General features: G+C 47.3%; 1 protein-coding gene across 14 annotated transcripts in view; it reads right to left on the bottom strand.

Annotated features, from left to right (window-relative positions):
- Positions 1-18838, bottom strand: part of Lar (tyrosine-protein phosphatase Lar) — a 281226-nt gene that overhangs the window by 86743 nt on the left and 175645 nt on the right. For all 14 annotated transcript variants that reach the window (XM_072013703.1, XM_072013710.1, XM_072013709.1 and 11 more), the window contains 2 exons: positions 13397-13528; positions 11656-11814 (listed from right to left, as the gene is read on the bottom strand). In XM_072013703.1, coding sequence (XP_071869804.1) covers positions 11656-11814; positions 13397-13528 — 291 coding nt within the window. The remainder of the gene's footprint in view (positions 1-11655; positions 11815-13396; positions 13529-18838) is intronic.

The following is an 18838-nucleotide window of genomic DNA, read 5'->3' on the forward strand; positions in this document are numbered from 1 at the left end:
CGGAGAGACGTTTGCCTTTGTCTTGGGATTTCCTTTCTCGAAGATTCGCGGGACACGAACCCGTCAATCTTCACCGCGAGAGATTAGAACGGCAAGAACCGGCAGATACGCTTCCGTCTGCCAAGCGACGGATGCCGGGGAGACGAATTGCCTCTTCCGGAAACAAAGTTTCCCCTTTGCCGATTTCTCTTCCCTCCTTTTCCACCGGTATTCTTCTCCGCTCGCCGTAATACCCATTACGTTTTTCCTATGTTCCATCGTTTTCGTTTATTTTCATCGTACGATCGTACGATCGTCTCAGCCTGCGGTTACGGCGGACCTGTACTCGCGCCAACACACGCCTGTTAACACTTGGCCAACCGAACGGGCAGATCTCCCTTTTTTGACTTTAGCAACGCGTTTTCTTCTTTTTGTTGTTGTTGTTATTATCAGTTATTCCTTACCTGGAATTGTTGCCAATTAATTGCCACTTTTTCTGCTTCTATAAAGCGTATGATAAAATGCACCAATTTACTGGTGTTAAAATTAGTTAAAAAGTTACACTATCAGTTATAACTAAATAAAGTTATAATCGAACGATTATACGCACCGTAAAAAAATATTAAAACGCACTATGAATTTTTAATTTCACGTTCACGTCGTGTTATTTATCTTCAGTCATCTGTAATGTTTTTAATGTTACTTATATCTTTTTTATACTTTTAATTTGACGTTTTCTACAAACGATATGCGAAATCGTTGAATAAAATAATTTTTACACTTGTTTGTTTGTTAAGCAGCGAATATTAGTCCTCGATACTTGGACAAATGCGCGATGGACGGCGTATAGGTTGGCTAAATGTTAAGACGTCAGCGATAGCTGATTTTAAGCTATTTAGCTTTACGATTTTAAGCGCGTGTGATCTCGCTGCTATTTCCGAATCTTTCATTTCGTTTAAATTCGCTTTCTCACCTACGATCTCGAAATTTGTTTCCGCGACCCTGGAATTGGTGTCGATATTCAAAAAATGTCACGTTAATCGAAATAAGGACGCATCGATGCGGCGTGGAATAACACACGGTTACACTTGCACTTAAAATTGCACGAGTCGAAGTTTCCGTACACATGGATACGTGTATCCGTGTCTTTTTGATACCCCTCTGGCAAATTGAATAGGTGTATTTATGGAAAGAAATTTAAATAGCATATTTCATTTATGCCGGTCTATTTTATCAACATTATAAATTTCCAGAGTGCAACTTTTGAAATTTTAATCACGACCGAAGAATGCCCCATTTCACGATAAAATTAACGTCGATGAAAATTATAGTACTGAATTTTTTATTATAGTCGGTCCGTCTGCGGTAGCTTTTTGTATAATTACGGCCGTAAGAAGTCGTTCGTTTCGTCGTTCGCGCGACTCCGCGTCGATTACCAACCAACGTAACTGGAATCTTAGTCGAAGAGTTGAAAAGTCGAGCCGAGTTGTCGATGATCCCTTGGCTGCAACTATTGGTTCGGATGGGGCGGTCTCTGCTTGCTTGCTTTTCATAACGAGGAGGCGGCCAGCATCGACGAAAGAGAGAGAAAGAGAAAGAGAGAGAGAGAGAGAGGAAAAAATACGCATAGAAAGGGAGAGAAATAGGAGAAGAAGAAGAAAGGTGATCGAGAGGGAGCAGTTAGAATTCCGCACGACGCGCGGCGGAGGCTCTTAGTCGAATCACGGTTCGAAGGCGGTTTAATCTTCGACTCTCAACGACTTAACTTTGCGTTTATAAAGACTGTTTGTAAAAACGACACGGCAAGAGTAGAAACGAAGACGGTACATTCCTACCGTCTTATTAATTACGCTATAGTACGCGCTCCGACGATGCAGATTCGACGATCCTTCGACGCGAAGCGAATTCAATTCAACTATCCGAGGACGGACGAGTCTGGCTCGTTTTATACAAAAGTGTTTCTGAAAGTTTTCTTTCGCGCATTTGTCGCTACGTTTTCCTACTTTTTTCATACGTTTTCGAATTCGTTTGAAATTTCTTCGATGTAATTACGTTACGATCGCGTCTCGTTCTAATGCTACTAAATTGTCAAGATATTGAAAGGCGATGGTTAATTCTGGCTCGTTTTATACAAAAGTGTTTCTGAAAGTTTTCTTTCGCACTTTTGTCGCTACGTTTTCCTACTTTTTCCATGCGTTTTCGAATTCGTTTGAAATTTCCTCGATGTAATTACGTTACGATCGCGTCTCGTTCTAATGCTACTAAATTGTCAAGATATTGAAAGGCGATGGTTAATTCTGGCTCGTTTTATACAAAAGTGTTTCTGAAAGTTTTCTTTTGCGCATTTGTCGCTACGTTTTCTTACTTTTTTCATACGTTTTCGAATTCGTTTGAAATTTCCTCGATGTAATTACGTTAGGATCGCGTCTCGTTCTAATGCTACCAAACTGACACGAGATTAAAAGGCGGTGGTTGATTCGATGGAACGGAGGAACAAGAAAATTCGTAAGACGGTCGGTGTTTCGTTGGCCGGACGTCGAGGAAAGACATAAAAATCGCTACGTAACGGCACGGCCGAGATCGAGCGAACGGTCGGAAAAATTCAAGACGTTCCTCTCGGTTGTGTCGGTTGGAAGGAAAACCGAAGAGATCGACGAATCGGGCGAAATGGAGCATGAAATCGTAAAACCACTCCGCGGAGGTTGCGGAAAATGGTTCTTCGTGGAGAGGAACGGGAGAAGAGAGACGGGTTAGGGAGTTTGGTTAGTACGTTGAATGGAGAAAATCGCGGCACACGGGCCGAATATCATCGACTTCGATAAGGGACGCGCGCGTGCTGTGGCTCACGGTAGTTTCTGAAAGGCCAGAGAACCTCGAGACCGCCCTTCCACCCGCGGCTCGGCCATGTTTCCACCTTCCTTCTCGTTTCTCCCGCCTTACCCATCTCAGTCCTCTTGGTTCATATATCGAGGCGATCCTCGCGTTCACCCGAGGGGACCAAACACCCATTGTTAAATGCCACATTATTCCGCGATAACCCTGAAACGGTTCGATTTGTCCGATTCAAGACGTCTTCTCCACCTTCTTTCTTCCACCTTGCCTTTCTGCGAGCCGTGCGAGCCGAATTTTTCTCTCCTTTATCGTTTTCTATTATCGGTCGAGTCTCGATTGCCATTGAAACGGCTCGTCGTCCATTTCTCGTCGGACCTCGATTCCTCGCAGCGAGAGACAGGCTACAGCTTGAACCGCGATAGCTCGCGATATCGTGGATGGTCGTATCGCGTGTACGCGTCGTTTATCGAGTTTTCCTCGCGGTCGGTTAGTCGTCGTTCGTTCGGACTGGTCGTCGAAGGAGATACGGCGAATTCTTTCCGTGGACGAATCCACGAGCTACAGGTTGCCTGGAATCGAACGACGCGTCAACGCCAGCAGCGATGTTCCTTCGGTTTCGCCGCCAACCTCGGCCACTTTCCACGGATTCGAAGAACACGCGGTAGTTTCGACGTCGGCTTTCGTAATCGGCAAAGGGATACAGAGATCCGATGGACGCGTGCAGCGAGGGGAGCCACGGTCCGGGAAACTTCCAACGGCCGTGGGAAAGTTTGATTGCTGAAATAGTTGGCGTCGGTCTTATCGCTGTGTCGTAGCGACGGCTGAGAATAGAAAAAAGGGGATGAACGACGAGGGTTGGGAGGAAGGACGTACGACGGAGTTACGAGGTTGTACGGTGCGGTGAGCGAAAACTCGCAGCTAATTTATGTGCCAATTAATTGCTAATTAAGGGACCGGTTTTTCGGACGAATCAAATACTCCGCCTCGATACGGTTCACGAAGACGGACGAACCCGGTGAACGGGTAAGCGGACGAAGAAGCGAACGGAAGTTGACTCTCCTCTAGCACGTTTAAAACCTCCTCTTTCGCTTCGCAACGTTCGCGGATGAAAAGGGTAAGGGGTAACAGCGGTTTCCTTCGCGCTACGAAACTTTCAACTCCGCTTCTTCATCCCGGATCAGCTTTTAATCGTTCGTTCCTGCTGGCCGAGTTACGCATGTACCTACACCTATACATATACGCTGTATATCCCTGTATATCCAGCTCGAAGGTTCGCGGTTCGTCCTTGTTTCATCCCCTCGGCGTTTCGTTAATCTTCTCCATCCTTCGTTTTTACCCCTCTTTTTTATTCATTATCTTCTCCTTCGGAATTGGCAGCGTCTACCCGGCACGATCTCCGGTCTTCTCGTTATTTCGATTCCACCGCGCAACGACTTTCGACGAAATTAAGCTCTCCAGCACGACCAGTCGTGGAAATTTCGAAAGATGGCCGGGTCGCGTGAACGGGAAGCAGACTATCGGTTTGTCCAGGTACGAAAAACTATCGAAAGACGGAAAAAGAATTAATATCGATCGGCAACCGTACTGGAGACTCGAACGCAGCAAGAAGGAGTCGTCTCTTTCTCTCTGCTCCTCGATTCTCTCCTCGTCTGCTGGATTCCTGCGATATCCATTTTCAGAAAGACACGACGGATGGTATTTCACCGGGGCAACCATTTTCCCGGGGAATCTACCGGCTGTTAGATGGTGTTGTGTTAACGAACTTGAATTTCTCGAAAGATGGTACGGACGAGGAGAAATATATACGTAAGATTCTCGCTTTGGTTCGGGTTTCGCCAACGAGCTTCGCGTTGTTGCGCCGCTTAAAAATACGAAATCGAATCCAGAAACGGTAGGAACGAAGCAACCGGTGGAAGAGACGGGAAATAAAACGTCTCCCGAGACAACAAAAGGAGTCTCTCGTTCGAAGCGGATATTCCGTTGGTCGGTTCTTTTACTTCCGAGAGAGTCAATATTGACCGTTCCGCGCCTTCCCCAGCTGGTTCGTTAGTCGTACAAGAATTTCTTTCCATTGTCAACCGTGACTGGCCAGGGAATACACGTTCGAAACGTTATACGCTAATTAGGATCGTGGTATAATCGCGGTATTATAGCCACTCGAAACGTCTAACTGGCGTTCGTTTTGGCTCGTAGTAAGAAAACCAATTTTCAAGTGGCTTGTATTAGGTTGTTGGACAAGTTTCTTTCGTTTTACGAGGAAATAATAGACGCGCGACGCTTTTTTTGTTTTATTGATTTCGTCGAATTACGTACGATCCATTTCTCTGTTCCGTCGAGATAAACACCGTGACGTTTCACGAATCTGTGGTTCCACGTTTCTACGAAGGTACACTGCTGTAAAAAACACGTCTGCGAAAGGAAGACACTTTCCGGACAATCTAATACGTGCTTCTTTTCTCGTACCGTCGCCACGTTCGGATCCGAAATTTAGAAAATCTCGCAATATCTAGGAAACGCGTTTCTTCAGTTCCGATCCGATCGTTCGAAAATCCGCGACTTTCAAAGATCCACTTTTCTACGAAGTTGCCTCTCCATCGAATCCGCTATTAAAGAGCTTCGATACAGGAATTTGAGGAAACAAGCGCATACCAGTTGCTGCCTTTCAAACTGTTTTCTCGTGCTCGAGGAAAGCCAGATAAGGTAAAAGAGCAAGAAAGTAAGGGTGAGGCTAAGGTGGAGGGAAAACCACGTTGTTTCCAGACTCGTTAATTAAGCATTCGTCGAATTCGGTTCTCGGTATCGGCTGGAATCTTTGGTGTCGCGTTTACCTTTGGACGAGAAGCGATTCCTCGGGTTTGGGCAATCGAAATAAAGACGAGGTCCCGAAGGCACGGTTTCTAAAGATCTCGTCTTTTCGAGCCTAGTCGACCGAATCGTCGACCGTCGAGGATGTCTCGCAGACGCGTATTTCGATAATAAAGCGAAAGACGGGAAAGGCAAGCGAATAGAGCTTTTCCATCGTTCGAAAAGATATCAAACTCTAGCGATAGAACGGTAATAGCGCAGCGTCGTAGCAGCGCTAACGGGATTTCAAGATGTTTCGTACAACGCACGCGATATGTATATTAAGTCGTCCGAAAAGTTTCTTTCCGTTTTATAAGGAAATAATGGATTTCCATTTTGTATTATTTTATCGAATTACGTACGATCCATTTTGTTCTATCGAGATAAAGATCGCAACGGTTGATAGATTAGGTTTAACGTTTGTATAAAGATGCGTCGTTGTGGAAGACGTGTTTGTAAATGAAAGACACTTTTCGCGCAACCTAATTTTTTGACATAGCGCGTAATCGTAAATGGATCGGCTCGAGTGGAAATTTTCTACGTCGTTGTATCGCAAATACAACGATTAAAAGAAAAGGGATAAAAAAGTATCTTCATCGTTGATCGCCGCGAACCGATTACGTCGCGATCTCGAACGGTATAGTTCGGCTCGCGACAGCGACGCCCTTTTTGGCATCGCTCGAGACTCGGTTGAAAGAATTATTTCGTGGGAATTTCACGAACGAGAGACACGGCAACAAACTTGTAGCGTAGCTCGATGCCGGGCGTAACTCGAAGTAGATAGTTCACGGTGCAAGCCAACGGGAACCGAAGATGCCACTTAGCCCTTGTGCAAATTTAATTTCCACCTGCCGCGGAACTCGAAATTAGGCTAATGCTAGGACGGGGACTGTATGCCCTTTATGGAGACCGCTATCGTGCTTCGGCATCCGACAAAACGATGCACCGAGCCGCGTCGCATCGCGTCGCTCTCGCAACCGAGAAACTTGCGATGGAAAATTTATTCGAAACGTTGAGCGAAACTTCCAACCGTCGCGTTATGACGGTCCCTCGTCAGAGACGAACGTTTTGTAAAATCGAGAGACAAACGAGATTTCCGATAACGCCAAGCCACTTTCCTCTCCGTCGGACAGTTGGAAACTGTCAATTATTCCGAATAATTGAAACACGTATGTAAGTAATAACTCCAGACGAGTCGCGAAATTTTACCTCCGGTTCCTCCGTGTTACATATCGCGGCTTTCAAACTTTTAATCCTGTTTCGCCCGGAATACGCAAACGTCACGCGTCCGTAAATCGTATGGCACGATCGCAATGGAGGCTACTTTTAACCTGAAATCTTAAAATCTCTTAAAAAGTCGAGTCGAATTTCTGTAACGCATCAACCGTATTTATTGCTAAATAATTTGTGACATTTTTACTATTGTATATGTTGAAGTGATCGATACTTCTGAGAAAACTCTACATCTGGTCTTCGGCTTTCACAAGGCGCCGATGTCGTCTATAGCGCATAGACAAAAGAATGCGTCGACGACAGACGATAAGCGGCACACGTGCGACGTCTTTTTTCGGCGTTCCTTTAGTCATAGGGTAACACTGCTAGCGTGCGAATCTGGACCAGTTTACATATATATTCCTACTTGTATTTACACTTCTATATTAAATTATATTTTCTACCTTACAATCTATCCACACGTTTCTTTGTTCACACATCTAATAACCTCAACAGTATAATTTATTGTTAAAAATACAAGCTATATTAACCTGTTAACACAGTGTTAAATTCATTGAACTACCTCTATGTTATATTAACCGAAAAAGGAGACCGACTAATTCGCAGCGTCGATTATACGAATCGTAGCGAGAATTTACGCCTCTCGCTGACGCGTTTTCCTCGCGACCGCGTCTCTCCGCGAACGCTTCTAACAATAAATGAAGTTTTATGACGATGCTGCGTCGGAGGGAAGCTAGCGACGGGTGTGTCTAGCACACGGGTCCATCGGCTTCGTCGATGACAATTTTGGTTAGGAAAGCGAGGGCAGTGGACATTGTTTCCGACTGGGCAATAAGAAGGTCGCTGGACTAGGAAGGGTCTTAGCCGCCCTCGATAGAAAGTTGCCAGTGGGAAGCATCGTACGTGAGAAAAGCTAACTTTCCCGTGTCTTTCTCGCAGTAAACGATAAACTTTAGAAAACGCTTTAGTAAAAAGATGTTTGTCCGGTACGAAGGACTTTAGCTAGAAAATTCCTGAGATCTATGGTCGGTCCGCAAGATTTCTGAGGGTAAGCAATAAGGATGTGTAGACATCTGAATGCCATTGTCACAGACGAAATCCGACTAAACAAAGCGATAAGATAGCGAAATTCCAAGCGCCTTAGCACGAGTGACCATCGGGATAACATCCGGTCACTCTATCCGTTCTCAGAAATATATGATCGAAGCCTTTTCAAACTCCCACGAATAAAAGAATTTAAATACTCCCCCTAAAATCATCCAAGTTAGTCTCGAATAGTCACGCCTAGAGCTCGGAAGTGTATTGCAAACAAGAAGAAAAATAAAGTTTCTTTTTTATTTTACGTGACACCATCTTGGCCGCGGTGAGTGGCCTGGTTTAGGTAGAGAGTCGGCCGACGTAACACTCGTGTCTCCTACAACGTGGTCGCGCGACCAACGCGGCGTTCCACGCATCGAGCATTCGCGAACCAAGTCGTCGCTGCATGTTCGTCCAACTATCCGCGGGAACGTAGCGAGCTTGCGAGTCGCGTCGTAAAACTTTGCGCTAGAAAACAAAGTAGAATGCCGTTGGCGGTAAAGGTTTGCTCGAACGGAGAAGATAGCATCGACGCCTTGGCAGTTCGCCGTGCTGACAATGAGCACCGACGAGATCGGATAACAACGGCGGCCTCGTTGCGATATAATTTCCCTGTTCGCCAGAACACTTGGCGTCGTCTACGAAAGAAGACAAATTCCGCGCGATTTCTTCTTACACGAGAACGCATCCTTTCTTCGTTCCATCGTCTAAACTCGTAAAAGATCGTGCCTATCTCCGTTTGATCCTGCCGCTTCGATTCGAAAGTCTTAACGAAACTCTAAACGAATATGAAAGTTGCAATATATTTATAGCAAGGGATCAGAAAAGAGACTATCGCCACTGATTTCTATATTCAGCGAATCTTCTCGATAACTTTCCATCCTTTTATACATTTTCAGATTGCTTCCAAGTTTGTTCAATATCTATTTTAACCGCGAGACCGTAGCAGATCTTGTGACAAAAGTTTCTATACAACTGGCTTATTTTTATTCAACCTTTGATAATATCGTCTTGAATCGCGTGAACTGTTCTAGCTTCTAACCGTTAGAACGCGTTATTGTATGAAAAATAAGTAAAAAAATTGGCGTTATCCGTTTCTGTTACCCTCGATACACGCATGCGATATATTCGGAAAACGTTCTCACGAGTATTCGGATATTTTCGTGATCGGGCATCGTCATCCGTCGCGACGCCACGAGGACACGGCAGCATCGAACGAAACGCGAACGACGCGTTTTCCTGGAGACCGCGGTACAAAAATTCGATACGCTCGATTAGAAAAATTACGCGGCAGTAGCGCGGACTTAGACAAAAGAGATAATTACTTGGACTCGACAAAGTCTGCGCGCCAGGTACAACGATTATCGATTGTTCCGCCAGCTCGCCATGTAATTTTAACCGCATTTACCGATGTTACGTTGTTACATTATTGCAACATAACATGCTTCGAGTAATCGCATTAGCCGAATGCGGCTTTAATACGAGTTCGCAGGTATTTATCGCGGTGATGCGTTCGATAACGAAGCGCGTATGGCCAGCGGTACCGCCGGATGCCTAAATATTCGAACGGGCTCATTATGCGGCTGAGACTCCATTTACCAAAACCAACTTTGGCCAAGGATCGCGTTGCGAGCACGCGCCAGCACCGCGTAAACGTCGGCGCGTATTTTTCAGCCGCCCGGCCGAATTAAATACCCCGTTTATTCGGGCGGGTGGAGAAAAATTCGCGCAACTTTTAAACTCTCCCGTCCACGAAAGTGGGAGCGAACGCCGGCAACAAAAACAAAAACACGGCCATGGATCTCGCGTAAGCGAGCCGGCAAGAAAAACTGGGAAAAAAGGGAGAGTTCTTCGCGTGGGCTCCGCGCACCACGGTGATTGATCGCGTGCGACTCCTCCACCGGGAAAAAGATGCTTAGTCCGCAGCTACCTCCGTCCTGTACTTTGTCGCTTTACAATTAGCAACTATGCCTTTGCGCTGATATCCGTTTAACGTTTGCAAGTGCGACTTGTAGCGGCTTTCGCGTTTCTCTGTTCGAAAGTTGCGCGCTCTTTAATTAGAGAACCTCCGGCCACTGGAAAAAATCGCGTCGGTTAAGCGAAATCTCCACCGACAGGGAACGATCGAACGTTGCGGCAAACTTTCCACAATTTCGGAAACTGGAAATGTTTCGTGTTCGATCTGAGCTTTTAATCCATTTTCATACGTACGAGACAAACGTATAGATCGCTGCGTAACCAAACTTTCTTCGTATTTTAGCAAACAGAAACGGTTTACGTTTTAAAAAGAGAGTGAAAGTGACATTGGAACGAGAAATCACATTTTTCGTGGAATTTAAAGTATCTTTTAACGTTGGGAAAGTACGACAGTTGACCGAGGATGATCGAAGAAACTTAACGCGATGAATATTCGCTTTTTATTCGACTTTAGAATCGATATCTATCTTACGCTGCAGACGGTTCGTTCGACGATGTGCTTCTCTCGCCTAATGACTACAGCCAGCGACAAATAAAGGAACAGACACGTATATCGCAACATTGGCAAAGCGATCATCCGGTCGAATCAACTACGTAACAAATCGAAATCACGGTCGAATTTGAGAGATCCGGGCGAATATCCAGCGATTGACGACGGCTTGCATGGTGCCCGATGGCAACGGCATTGACACGAAATAGTTGGAAATCGACGGTTGAAAGAGAGACAAAAAAAAAAAAAAAAAAAAAAAGAAAAAACAAAAGAGGAAAAGGAAGGAGAGAAACAAAAAATTCCAATGAATTTCGAGCGTCGAATCGCGGTCGGTAACGCAAATGCGGAGAGACGGCGAAAGGAGGATGATTGCGGTGGAAGGTTAGAAATGAAACGCGAATCGAGGAAGGAGAGAAGCTTCGGAACGGTTTCTCACAACGGACGGTACTTTTTCTTTAGCCCCTCTTCTTTTCCCTCCTTTTTTTTTTCCCTCTCCCCCAGAGGAAGAATACGAGAGAAACTGCCAGCAAAAATATCCGCGAGGTGAAGTTGGAATCGAATTAAAAAGCTGGCCAAGCCAATTAAGGCGTTTCGCGAAAGTTTAAGAGATTCTTCCCGGAAAAGGGTAAGCTTTGCAGGTGCGCGGCAGTCGCTTTTTTTTCTATTACGTCGCCTTCCGCCTGGTCGCCGAACTGGGCGCCATTAAGCTGTTCGCTCTTCCGTATAAATAGAAAGAGAAAGAAAGATCGCGTGGTTGGACCCAACTGTGGAATAAGAAAGGCTTCGCTTAATTTCAACGGAATTTGGCTCGTTATATAACCGTGTTGTTTCCTCCAGACTCCGAGAATTTCGATCGTCCTTTTTCCTACTCTTCTTCGCGTCCGGCATCTGTTTTCCCACCTTTCGAAAAATCCCGAGTCTCTGCAGCAGCTTCCGTTGGCTGCGCAAAATCTATCCACGTCGCTGAAAACTTTGCAGCGATCGAGCTTGCGCCACGGCGGCGCCAGCTGTTCTTAGCTGCCTTTCGTTAAATATTAAATTTCCACTACGCCGTTTGCCTTCGGGCTAACGTTAATAGCCGTACGACGATGTCGTCGTGCACGGTAACGCTGAACCGAAACTTCTCCGCTGGACCGCGAAGCTTGGTAGTTCACGCACGCCATAGACGATCGACGAGAGCGTCGAACAATCGTCGATGTAAATTTAAAAGCAACTTTACATACCTTCGTAGACTCTAAGCTGCGCCTCGGCTGACACGGCGTCCCCAACTCCGTTCTCCGCTAGACACTCGTACAGGGTGTTGTCGCGAACCGGCCTGACAGGTTCGATCCGCAATAAAGCTCCGTTTTCATAGTTGTGCACCAGGTACCGTGACTGAGATTCTACGGAATAACGCGAAACATCGTGGTGAACGATCGTCAGGATTGGCCACAAGGTTGATCGGCTCGACCGATTTCCAGCCGAGTCTTCTCCATCCCGTTTATGACACGGTCGTGTTTGTACGACGAAAGAAGCGTCGTTCGCGTTACCGATCGATCAAATCTGCGATCAAATTGTATCAATTTCTAGTTTCTCTCTTTACATCGTACAGCGACTCGAATACCACGGCCGCGACGTGAATCTTGCGAAGACAGGCAGCTGATCGCTAACAACGAGGGGAAATAAAAAGGATAAGAAGAACACGAAGGACGAAGGTTGTTAGAAGAGTCGATCACGAGGATCGAAACGAGGCGAAGCAAATGAAACAGAAAGGTATCCGTAGGCGGTCGATCGGTTGGATTCGTGCTGGTTCCTCGCGCGCGTTTCACGCGATCACGACCAACTTTGTTACGCGTCGTTATCTCCGTTTCGCTGGATTAGCGAATTTCGGAGCCGCGAACCAGCTCGAAATCGAGAACAATCGACGAGCCGAGGATAAAAGCGTCTATTCTCCGTTAACCGGCGCGATTTTTCGCGGCGTTGCAAATTTCCAACGGTTAGTCGAACCGCGCACTCTTCCTCAACAGGATCCGGTTCCGATTCCTATTCCGATTTCCATTCGTTCGACTGGCGGTAACGAGCGACGCGCCAAGCCAAACTCGGTCTTCGGACAAACGCGTCGTTGCGCACAAACGATCGAGCTAATATTACCAGCAAAATCTTACAATTCGTAAGCTACCGTCGTTATCGATAAACATTTCTCGGCGATAGCGACAACTAGCGACGATAAATAGAAGATACGCGACCAATCGCAAGTTACCTGCTCATCCTATTTGGCAAAGATTACGAAATTGTCAGAAAGAAGTCTGCTGTTAGTTGGCAAATTGTTGTTTTAGATTGCTTCAATTTATATATCTATAGGATATACTCTATATAGTCACAAAATTCTTACGCGACAAGGTTGCTCGAACGGGAAATCAGTTTGGCAAATCCAAAGGACGCGCGAGGCTTTCTGCTTGAAAGAAGCGACGTCTATTTCAGTTAGTACCTCGAATTGTAGACTGGAAGATTTGGCAATCCGGTCGGTCTCTGGAAACTCTGGATGTAACGAAGAGTCCGGCTGCAGTCGCGCACCGGTCGCCAACAGCCGGTGTTTCCGGAAACCGAGCGAGCGCGAAATTTAGTTAAAAAGAAAAGGGCCGATATCGTCGAGTCTACGTGACGCGACGTATCGGAAGAGGACAACGTGGCTGGCAAGACGATACGAACGGAAAAGAAAACAAAAGCAGAAACGAAAAATACGGTACGAAATCGCAAGGTTGTTACGAAAGAGAAACCGGATTTGCACGCGGAACCGGAACCGGACATTAAAAAGAGCCAGGAGGCGATAGACCAGCGACGAAAGACACGATATATCGTCGATACGATTTCCATCTCTGGCGTTTACGTCGACCGAGGAACAGCGACGCGGACGGTAGACGAGAAACGGTTTCTCGAAACTTTGGAAAAACTAGCAGACGACCGAACGAAAACGTGAAAACTTACGGGAAACTCTCTTTCCGTTTTTCCGCCAGTGGATCTGGGGTGGCGGCGCACCTTCTGCCGTGCAGTAGAAGCTCGCTATCCCTCCTGCCTTCACCTGCTGCGATTGTGGCCTCACCAGGATCGTCGGCGGACCTGCGAGCACAAGATCAAGGCAAGCCTTTGATTAGAGTCGAGTAGTCCCTTCGGGCTGTTTCGATGCCCACCGTTGCTCCCCGAGTTAACAAGCCAAACGAAGATAGAGAGGTTCGTGGAACGTCTCTCTGAAAGAATTCGCCGGTCGTCGGGCAAGACTGGGCGAATTATCGAAGGGTCAAAGATTATAGGTAGTTTTCGACCGATCGAAGGAAAAGAGAGGATGATACCGGATCGGACTAGATCGCATTTACGATCACCAGATCGCGTCGGTTCGTGACAGAGCAAACTTTTCGTTCGAACGCGCCGTTCGACGAGAAACATACGTATGAAAAGCGAAAAGGAAAAAAAAAACAAAATATGAGAGAGAGAGAGAGAGAGAGAAATGAAAAAACAGGGAGAAAAAAAAAAGAACGTTATTCCGGGCATTCGTAGAATCGATAGGATGAAAACTCGTGTAAACTCGATAAACGAAATTTGCTATCGCAGGAAATCGAGCGGCGCCCGAATCGAGCGGACAAATAGCGTGAACGCGTCGCGTGTCGTCCCGAAACACGCGGCTCAGAATTAGCGGGTTTAACACGTGAATGGAAATTTCGAGCTGGCTCGACACGCTTTTACCCGGCGATAAAGAGACGGCCGTTTCAAGATGGATGGATACGGTTGTGTGCCTCTTCTTTGTTCGTTGCCGGCAGTTTCACCCGGTGCAGCCTTCGCTGTAACAACGGCGCGCCGCCCCGCTGGAAACAGAAGGACCAGACCAAGAGGCGTGCTATCTGGAGCGAGACTACCGGCCAAGTATTAAATTGGTCTCGAAACTTTGCGATCGCACGGATCGTTTATGGCCACTCTTCCATGGATCGCCGCGCCGGTCCCTAACGGAAACGTTTCGACTTTTTCGATCTCCCGATTGCCTCTGAATCTTCGCTCTCGAAACAAATTGCAGCGAACGAACGAATCGGCCGAGACGGAACAGACGAAAGTCTGTCTGGATCTTCGAAGGGATGTTCTTGGTTGCTGGACCATCTTTCGCCACGATGCGACTGTTTGTATCGACGAACGGTTTGCGATTGCTATCGAACGCACGACGCACCTGGAGGGACATTCGACGAAACGGTAAATACGAGCACAGCGATTTAACCGACTCGATGATCTGACGAGAAAGCGGTGATTTTTGCGCGTAGCGAACGCGTTGACACGTACAGTCTGTGTCGCGCGATTCGCGATCGATCGTTGATGGTCTCGTAACCGGCTACGTATCCACGACCGAATCGAATCTGACCGAATCGGATCGAAACGAATCGAATCGAATCGGATCGGATCGAATCGAATCGAGTCGAGTCGAATCGAATCGAATCGGATCGCATCGAATCGCATCGCATCGAATCGAGTCCAATCGAATTGAAACGCGACGAGCTTGCCGCATGCGGCGAAAAAAATGTCCTCGCGCGATCGCAAAATGAAAGATTATGGTGGAAAAGGGAAAACGATGTCGAGAGGGCATGGCCGGCTGGTTGAACAGAGAAAGCAAAAGCTTCGGATGGCTCGAAAATTCGTACCGTCGACGAACGAGAACACGAACGCGTTAATCTATCGGCTCTGCGATGAAAACTGCGAGGCAGGGATATGCGCGATGCAATTTAAGGTAAATATTATTCCATCGGCGAACCGTCGATAATTTTTGATCGAATCGCTCGTTCCAGATTATTGCTATCCACTCGGGTCGCATTGTGGCCGAACACGTGACGATTATCATAACGAAATAGTTGGAAGCTGGTGCATTAATCGAGCGCAATCCCGGCCGTGCGCGACGATCGATCGATTTTTAAATATTCCCACCGCTTTTGGCTACGAATTCAAACGAATTTCATAAAGTTTCGGCGAGAACAACGTTGTACAGAATTCTAGAAAAAAAATCTCCACCTCGAATTCGAGAAAAGCCCATTTCACGCGTACAACGGGAGATTTCGCGAGAGATTTCTCTCGGAAAGAGAGAAATTTCCAAAGAACAGAGTGATTTTGAAAAATGATTTCAACCAGTCGACCGACCGAGATGTTTTCCAGCCTTTTCATAGATGCAACTTCTCTCGACTAAAATTCAGATAGCTAGATGTACATTTATTTAGAACGGGTCGCAGAGCGCATCAAAAGCACCTGCCGCGCCACGGTTGCCCAATGATAATTTATGATCGACCATGAAAGAGTCGCGCGATAAACAACCGCAAACCCGGAATTCTGCGCGAAAATGCCGAGCCGCTGATCTTTCTTCGAAACCGACGTACGTAGACCGACAGATTAGATCTCGTTGAATATCGAAGGGATCGAGTGGACGCGATTTCGATGCAACGACCGTACACGACGAGAGAACACGGAGCCGACTACTTCGCGAGCAATTGAATCCAACTCGGGGAACGCGTAGTTTACAAATTACAACGATGCTGAATTGCGTTTCGTCCGAAGGATCAACGACGAGCGCGTTCGTTAAAGCCTCGGCTGCATTACGGATAACAAGACCCGAACGAGAGAAACAAGTTTCCGACTTTCCGCCATCAAAAGCGATCGTTCGCTCGTTTTCATTAAATCCCGGAGAGTTGGCGAGAGGGAAGAGTTGAGAAACGCGGTCGAAAAGTGGAAAACACAGGGGAATTCGGAAAGCCACAGAGGATGGTCGTGTACAGATCGCTCGGAGAAAGGAACGCGATAGGGGGGTTTTGGTAATTGCGTTTCGTTAATTCTCGCGCGACCGACATGCAAGAAATTACATCGTGAGCTTTGTACGTGTAACGTCGTTGATGGCGTTAACGTTTCGCCCAGGGTCCAGCAGCGTTCTTCAAACGGCCGAGGGTAGAGAAAAATCTGGCAAAAATTTCGAACGCGTGTGTCTAAAGAAAAGTCGGAGAAACTGATCTGCCGGCGAAGAAACGCGTACGGAGATTAAACGCCGGTGGAAATTAGATATCGTGAAACGCGAAACGCGCCGCGTCTCGCGAGAAGAACGGCGGTCGACGTTGGACGATCGTACGAAGGCGACGAAGAATTCGAGTTTCTCTCGCGAATTCGTTAGTCACGCTCGAAAGCGCGCGGTTGGCGCGAATCGACAGTTCGCCACGGCCGAAAATCAGGATAAAGATCGGACGGTTATTTCTGCCAAAAGTTCGTAATAACGAAGGATCGCGGGACGCGATCGTGGCCCGTGTAAAAACGGTCCAAGTCGTATCTCATGCTTAAAGTTTATACCGGTTTGGCAGGAGGATCTCGGAGCGGAGAAACGAGGAGCGGCGAGGAGCGGCGTGGCGAGGAGTGGCGAGGCGAGAGAAGGCGGAGGCTGGAGAAAAAGTTTCGCTCGCCTCTATTACGCTTTATAGCCTGCCGCGACGTAATTGAAAAAGTAGCCGATAACGGAGCAATCTGCATGAGATTTGAATAAAATTACGCGTTACCTACTGCCGAACGTATTACGGAATCGATCGGTGCATCGGTCTTTGCGCCATCGAGCTTCCTCGCGCAGATTTTCGGCCGCGCGATGAAAATTCACCGGCGACGGATCGATCCGTCGATTCGCGATTAATTGGCGAAAATCTGTAAAACGCTCGGTAGGTACCGGGGATCGTGTCTGTCTCGCGGAAAAGAAAGGCGAAGGATCATCGAGATTACGCGGTCGGTCATCGTTTCGAGCTGTCTGCGATCGAGTTGAAGCTGGAACGAGGCGAAAGCTTGAAAACGCGTGGAAACGCGTCCATGTCGCTGACGTGATTCGTCGATGATCTCGTTGAGCCTCGAGTGCCAAGCGGATCCGAGTGGATGCAGCAGGTGCGAGCCGGGCCGATGTAGGCGTACGCGCGGACTCTGTTCGGTGCACGCAGCATAGTCGGTGCCATTTTGCTCGGGCATCGATTGTAAACAGGCGAGTTTATGCGCCAACGATGGTGGATTCCCATCGTTGAACGATGACGCTCGTTGGCAGGGAAAAGGAACGACGAGATGGAGAAGGAGAGAGAATGGAAGCCGATGGTGGTTGCGGTCGTAGCGGCGGAACGACGGTGGCGATGACGTCGGTGGCGGCGGTAACGCGAGAGGGGCGAGGCTGCATCAACGTCGAGTGTACATTACCCGAGCACGGGTTTATCGCAAATAATTGCGCGGACCTTATTCGCATTTTAGCGTATCGAAATCGCAGGTCGGTGTTGCAAGCGATCGAGACCTCTGGGCTGGGTGCAGGGCAAATATTAATTTAAATGGGTTTTCAACCCCTCTATCCGCGGCACGGTGTTCGCGTATCAACGAGGGAACAGTCCAGCTTCGGTTTCCGGAAATCTTCTCCGCGTTTTCTACTCGTTTGTACGAGCACAATGCGCCAACAATGGAGAATAGAATCCCGCGTGGATTAAATAATGAAAATTTTCCGCCGTTCTCCGGCCAACCGTGAAATTGAATTTATATGCCGGAGGACCGTCATTGGCGTTTAAGTATTATTGCCCGCTAACGCCGTTACCTTCCTTCTCGATCTTTTCCAAGGCAATAGGTTTCGCGCGTCGCCTCTATAATTTCTTTTCGATCGAAATCGCCGTGACACGCGACACGGTGCAACCGGACGGAGGACAAATAGAGAAACGAATGGAAAGATAATCGGCCAGATTCTGACAACCGAGAAGAACGAACTCGATTATAGAAATAAATGAATTTATCTTGTCAAAATGTGGTGCCAATTGTCGGACGAAAAAGGAAAACGCGACATACTCGCGGTGTTTTTAACCCAAAGCGGATACACCTCCAAATAGTTGACCCCGTCCGTTTTCGTTTTCGAAACACGGGTCAACGCCAAACGAGAGCATCGTAACTCGTTCGATGAAATTTTAATACCGCTTCCCGAGTAGACGTGTCTATTCGTGGCACGACAAAACGGGACCGTAATGATTTTTTGGCCGAAAACAGCTAAACCGCCGTGCTTTCCGAGAATCCTTCAAACTTGAAAGCGAACATCGTTTTTGCACGAAATTCAAACGGATAGGCTCGATCTTGCCACGGCTGGTCGGGCACGGCCGAATATGAAATTGCAAGATTTCAATTCGGGATTGCGGCTAGCGGCCGCGTTTAATTGAATTCCGGGATTTTTAACGGGAACGTTGGATAGAGGGGTCGCGCGACCGCGACTTTACGCCGCTGGAAAAATTGCAATTTATTCCTTTGGAATTAAAGCGTCCATTACTTGGTAACTTCGTCTCGTCGTTTGCCGCTGTCCTCGTCGTTCGTTCGCCGCGTCTGACCCTTACGGACCTATTCTACTGTTTCGAGCGCGAGCTGCCGGCAGTT

This window comes from Bombus fervidus, chromosome 12, assembly GCF_041682495.2.
Source record: "Bombus fervidus isolate BK054 chromosome 12, iyBomFerv1, whole genome shotgun sequence".
NCBI lineage: Eukaryota > Metazoa > Arthropoda > Insecta > Hymenoptera > Apidae > Bombus > Bombus fervidus.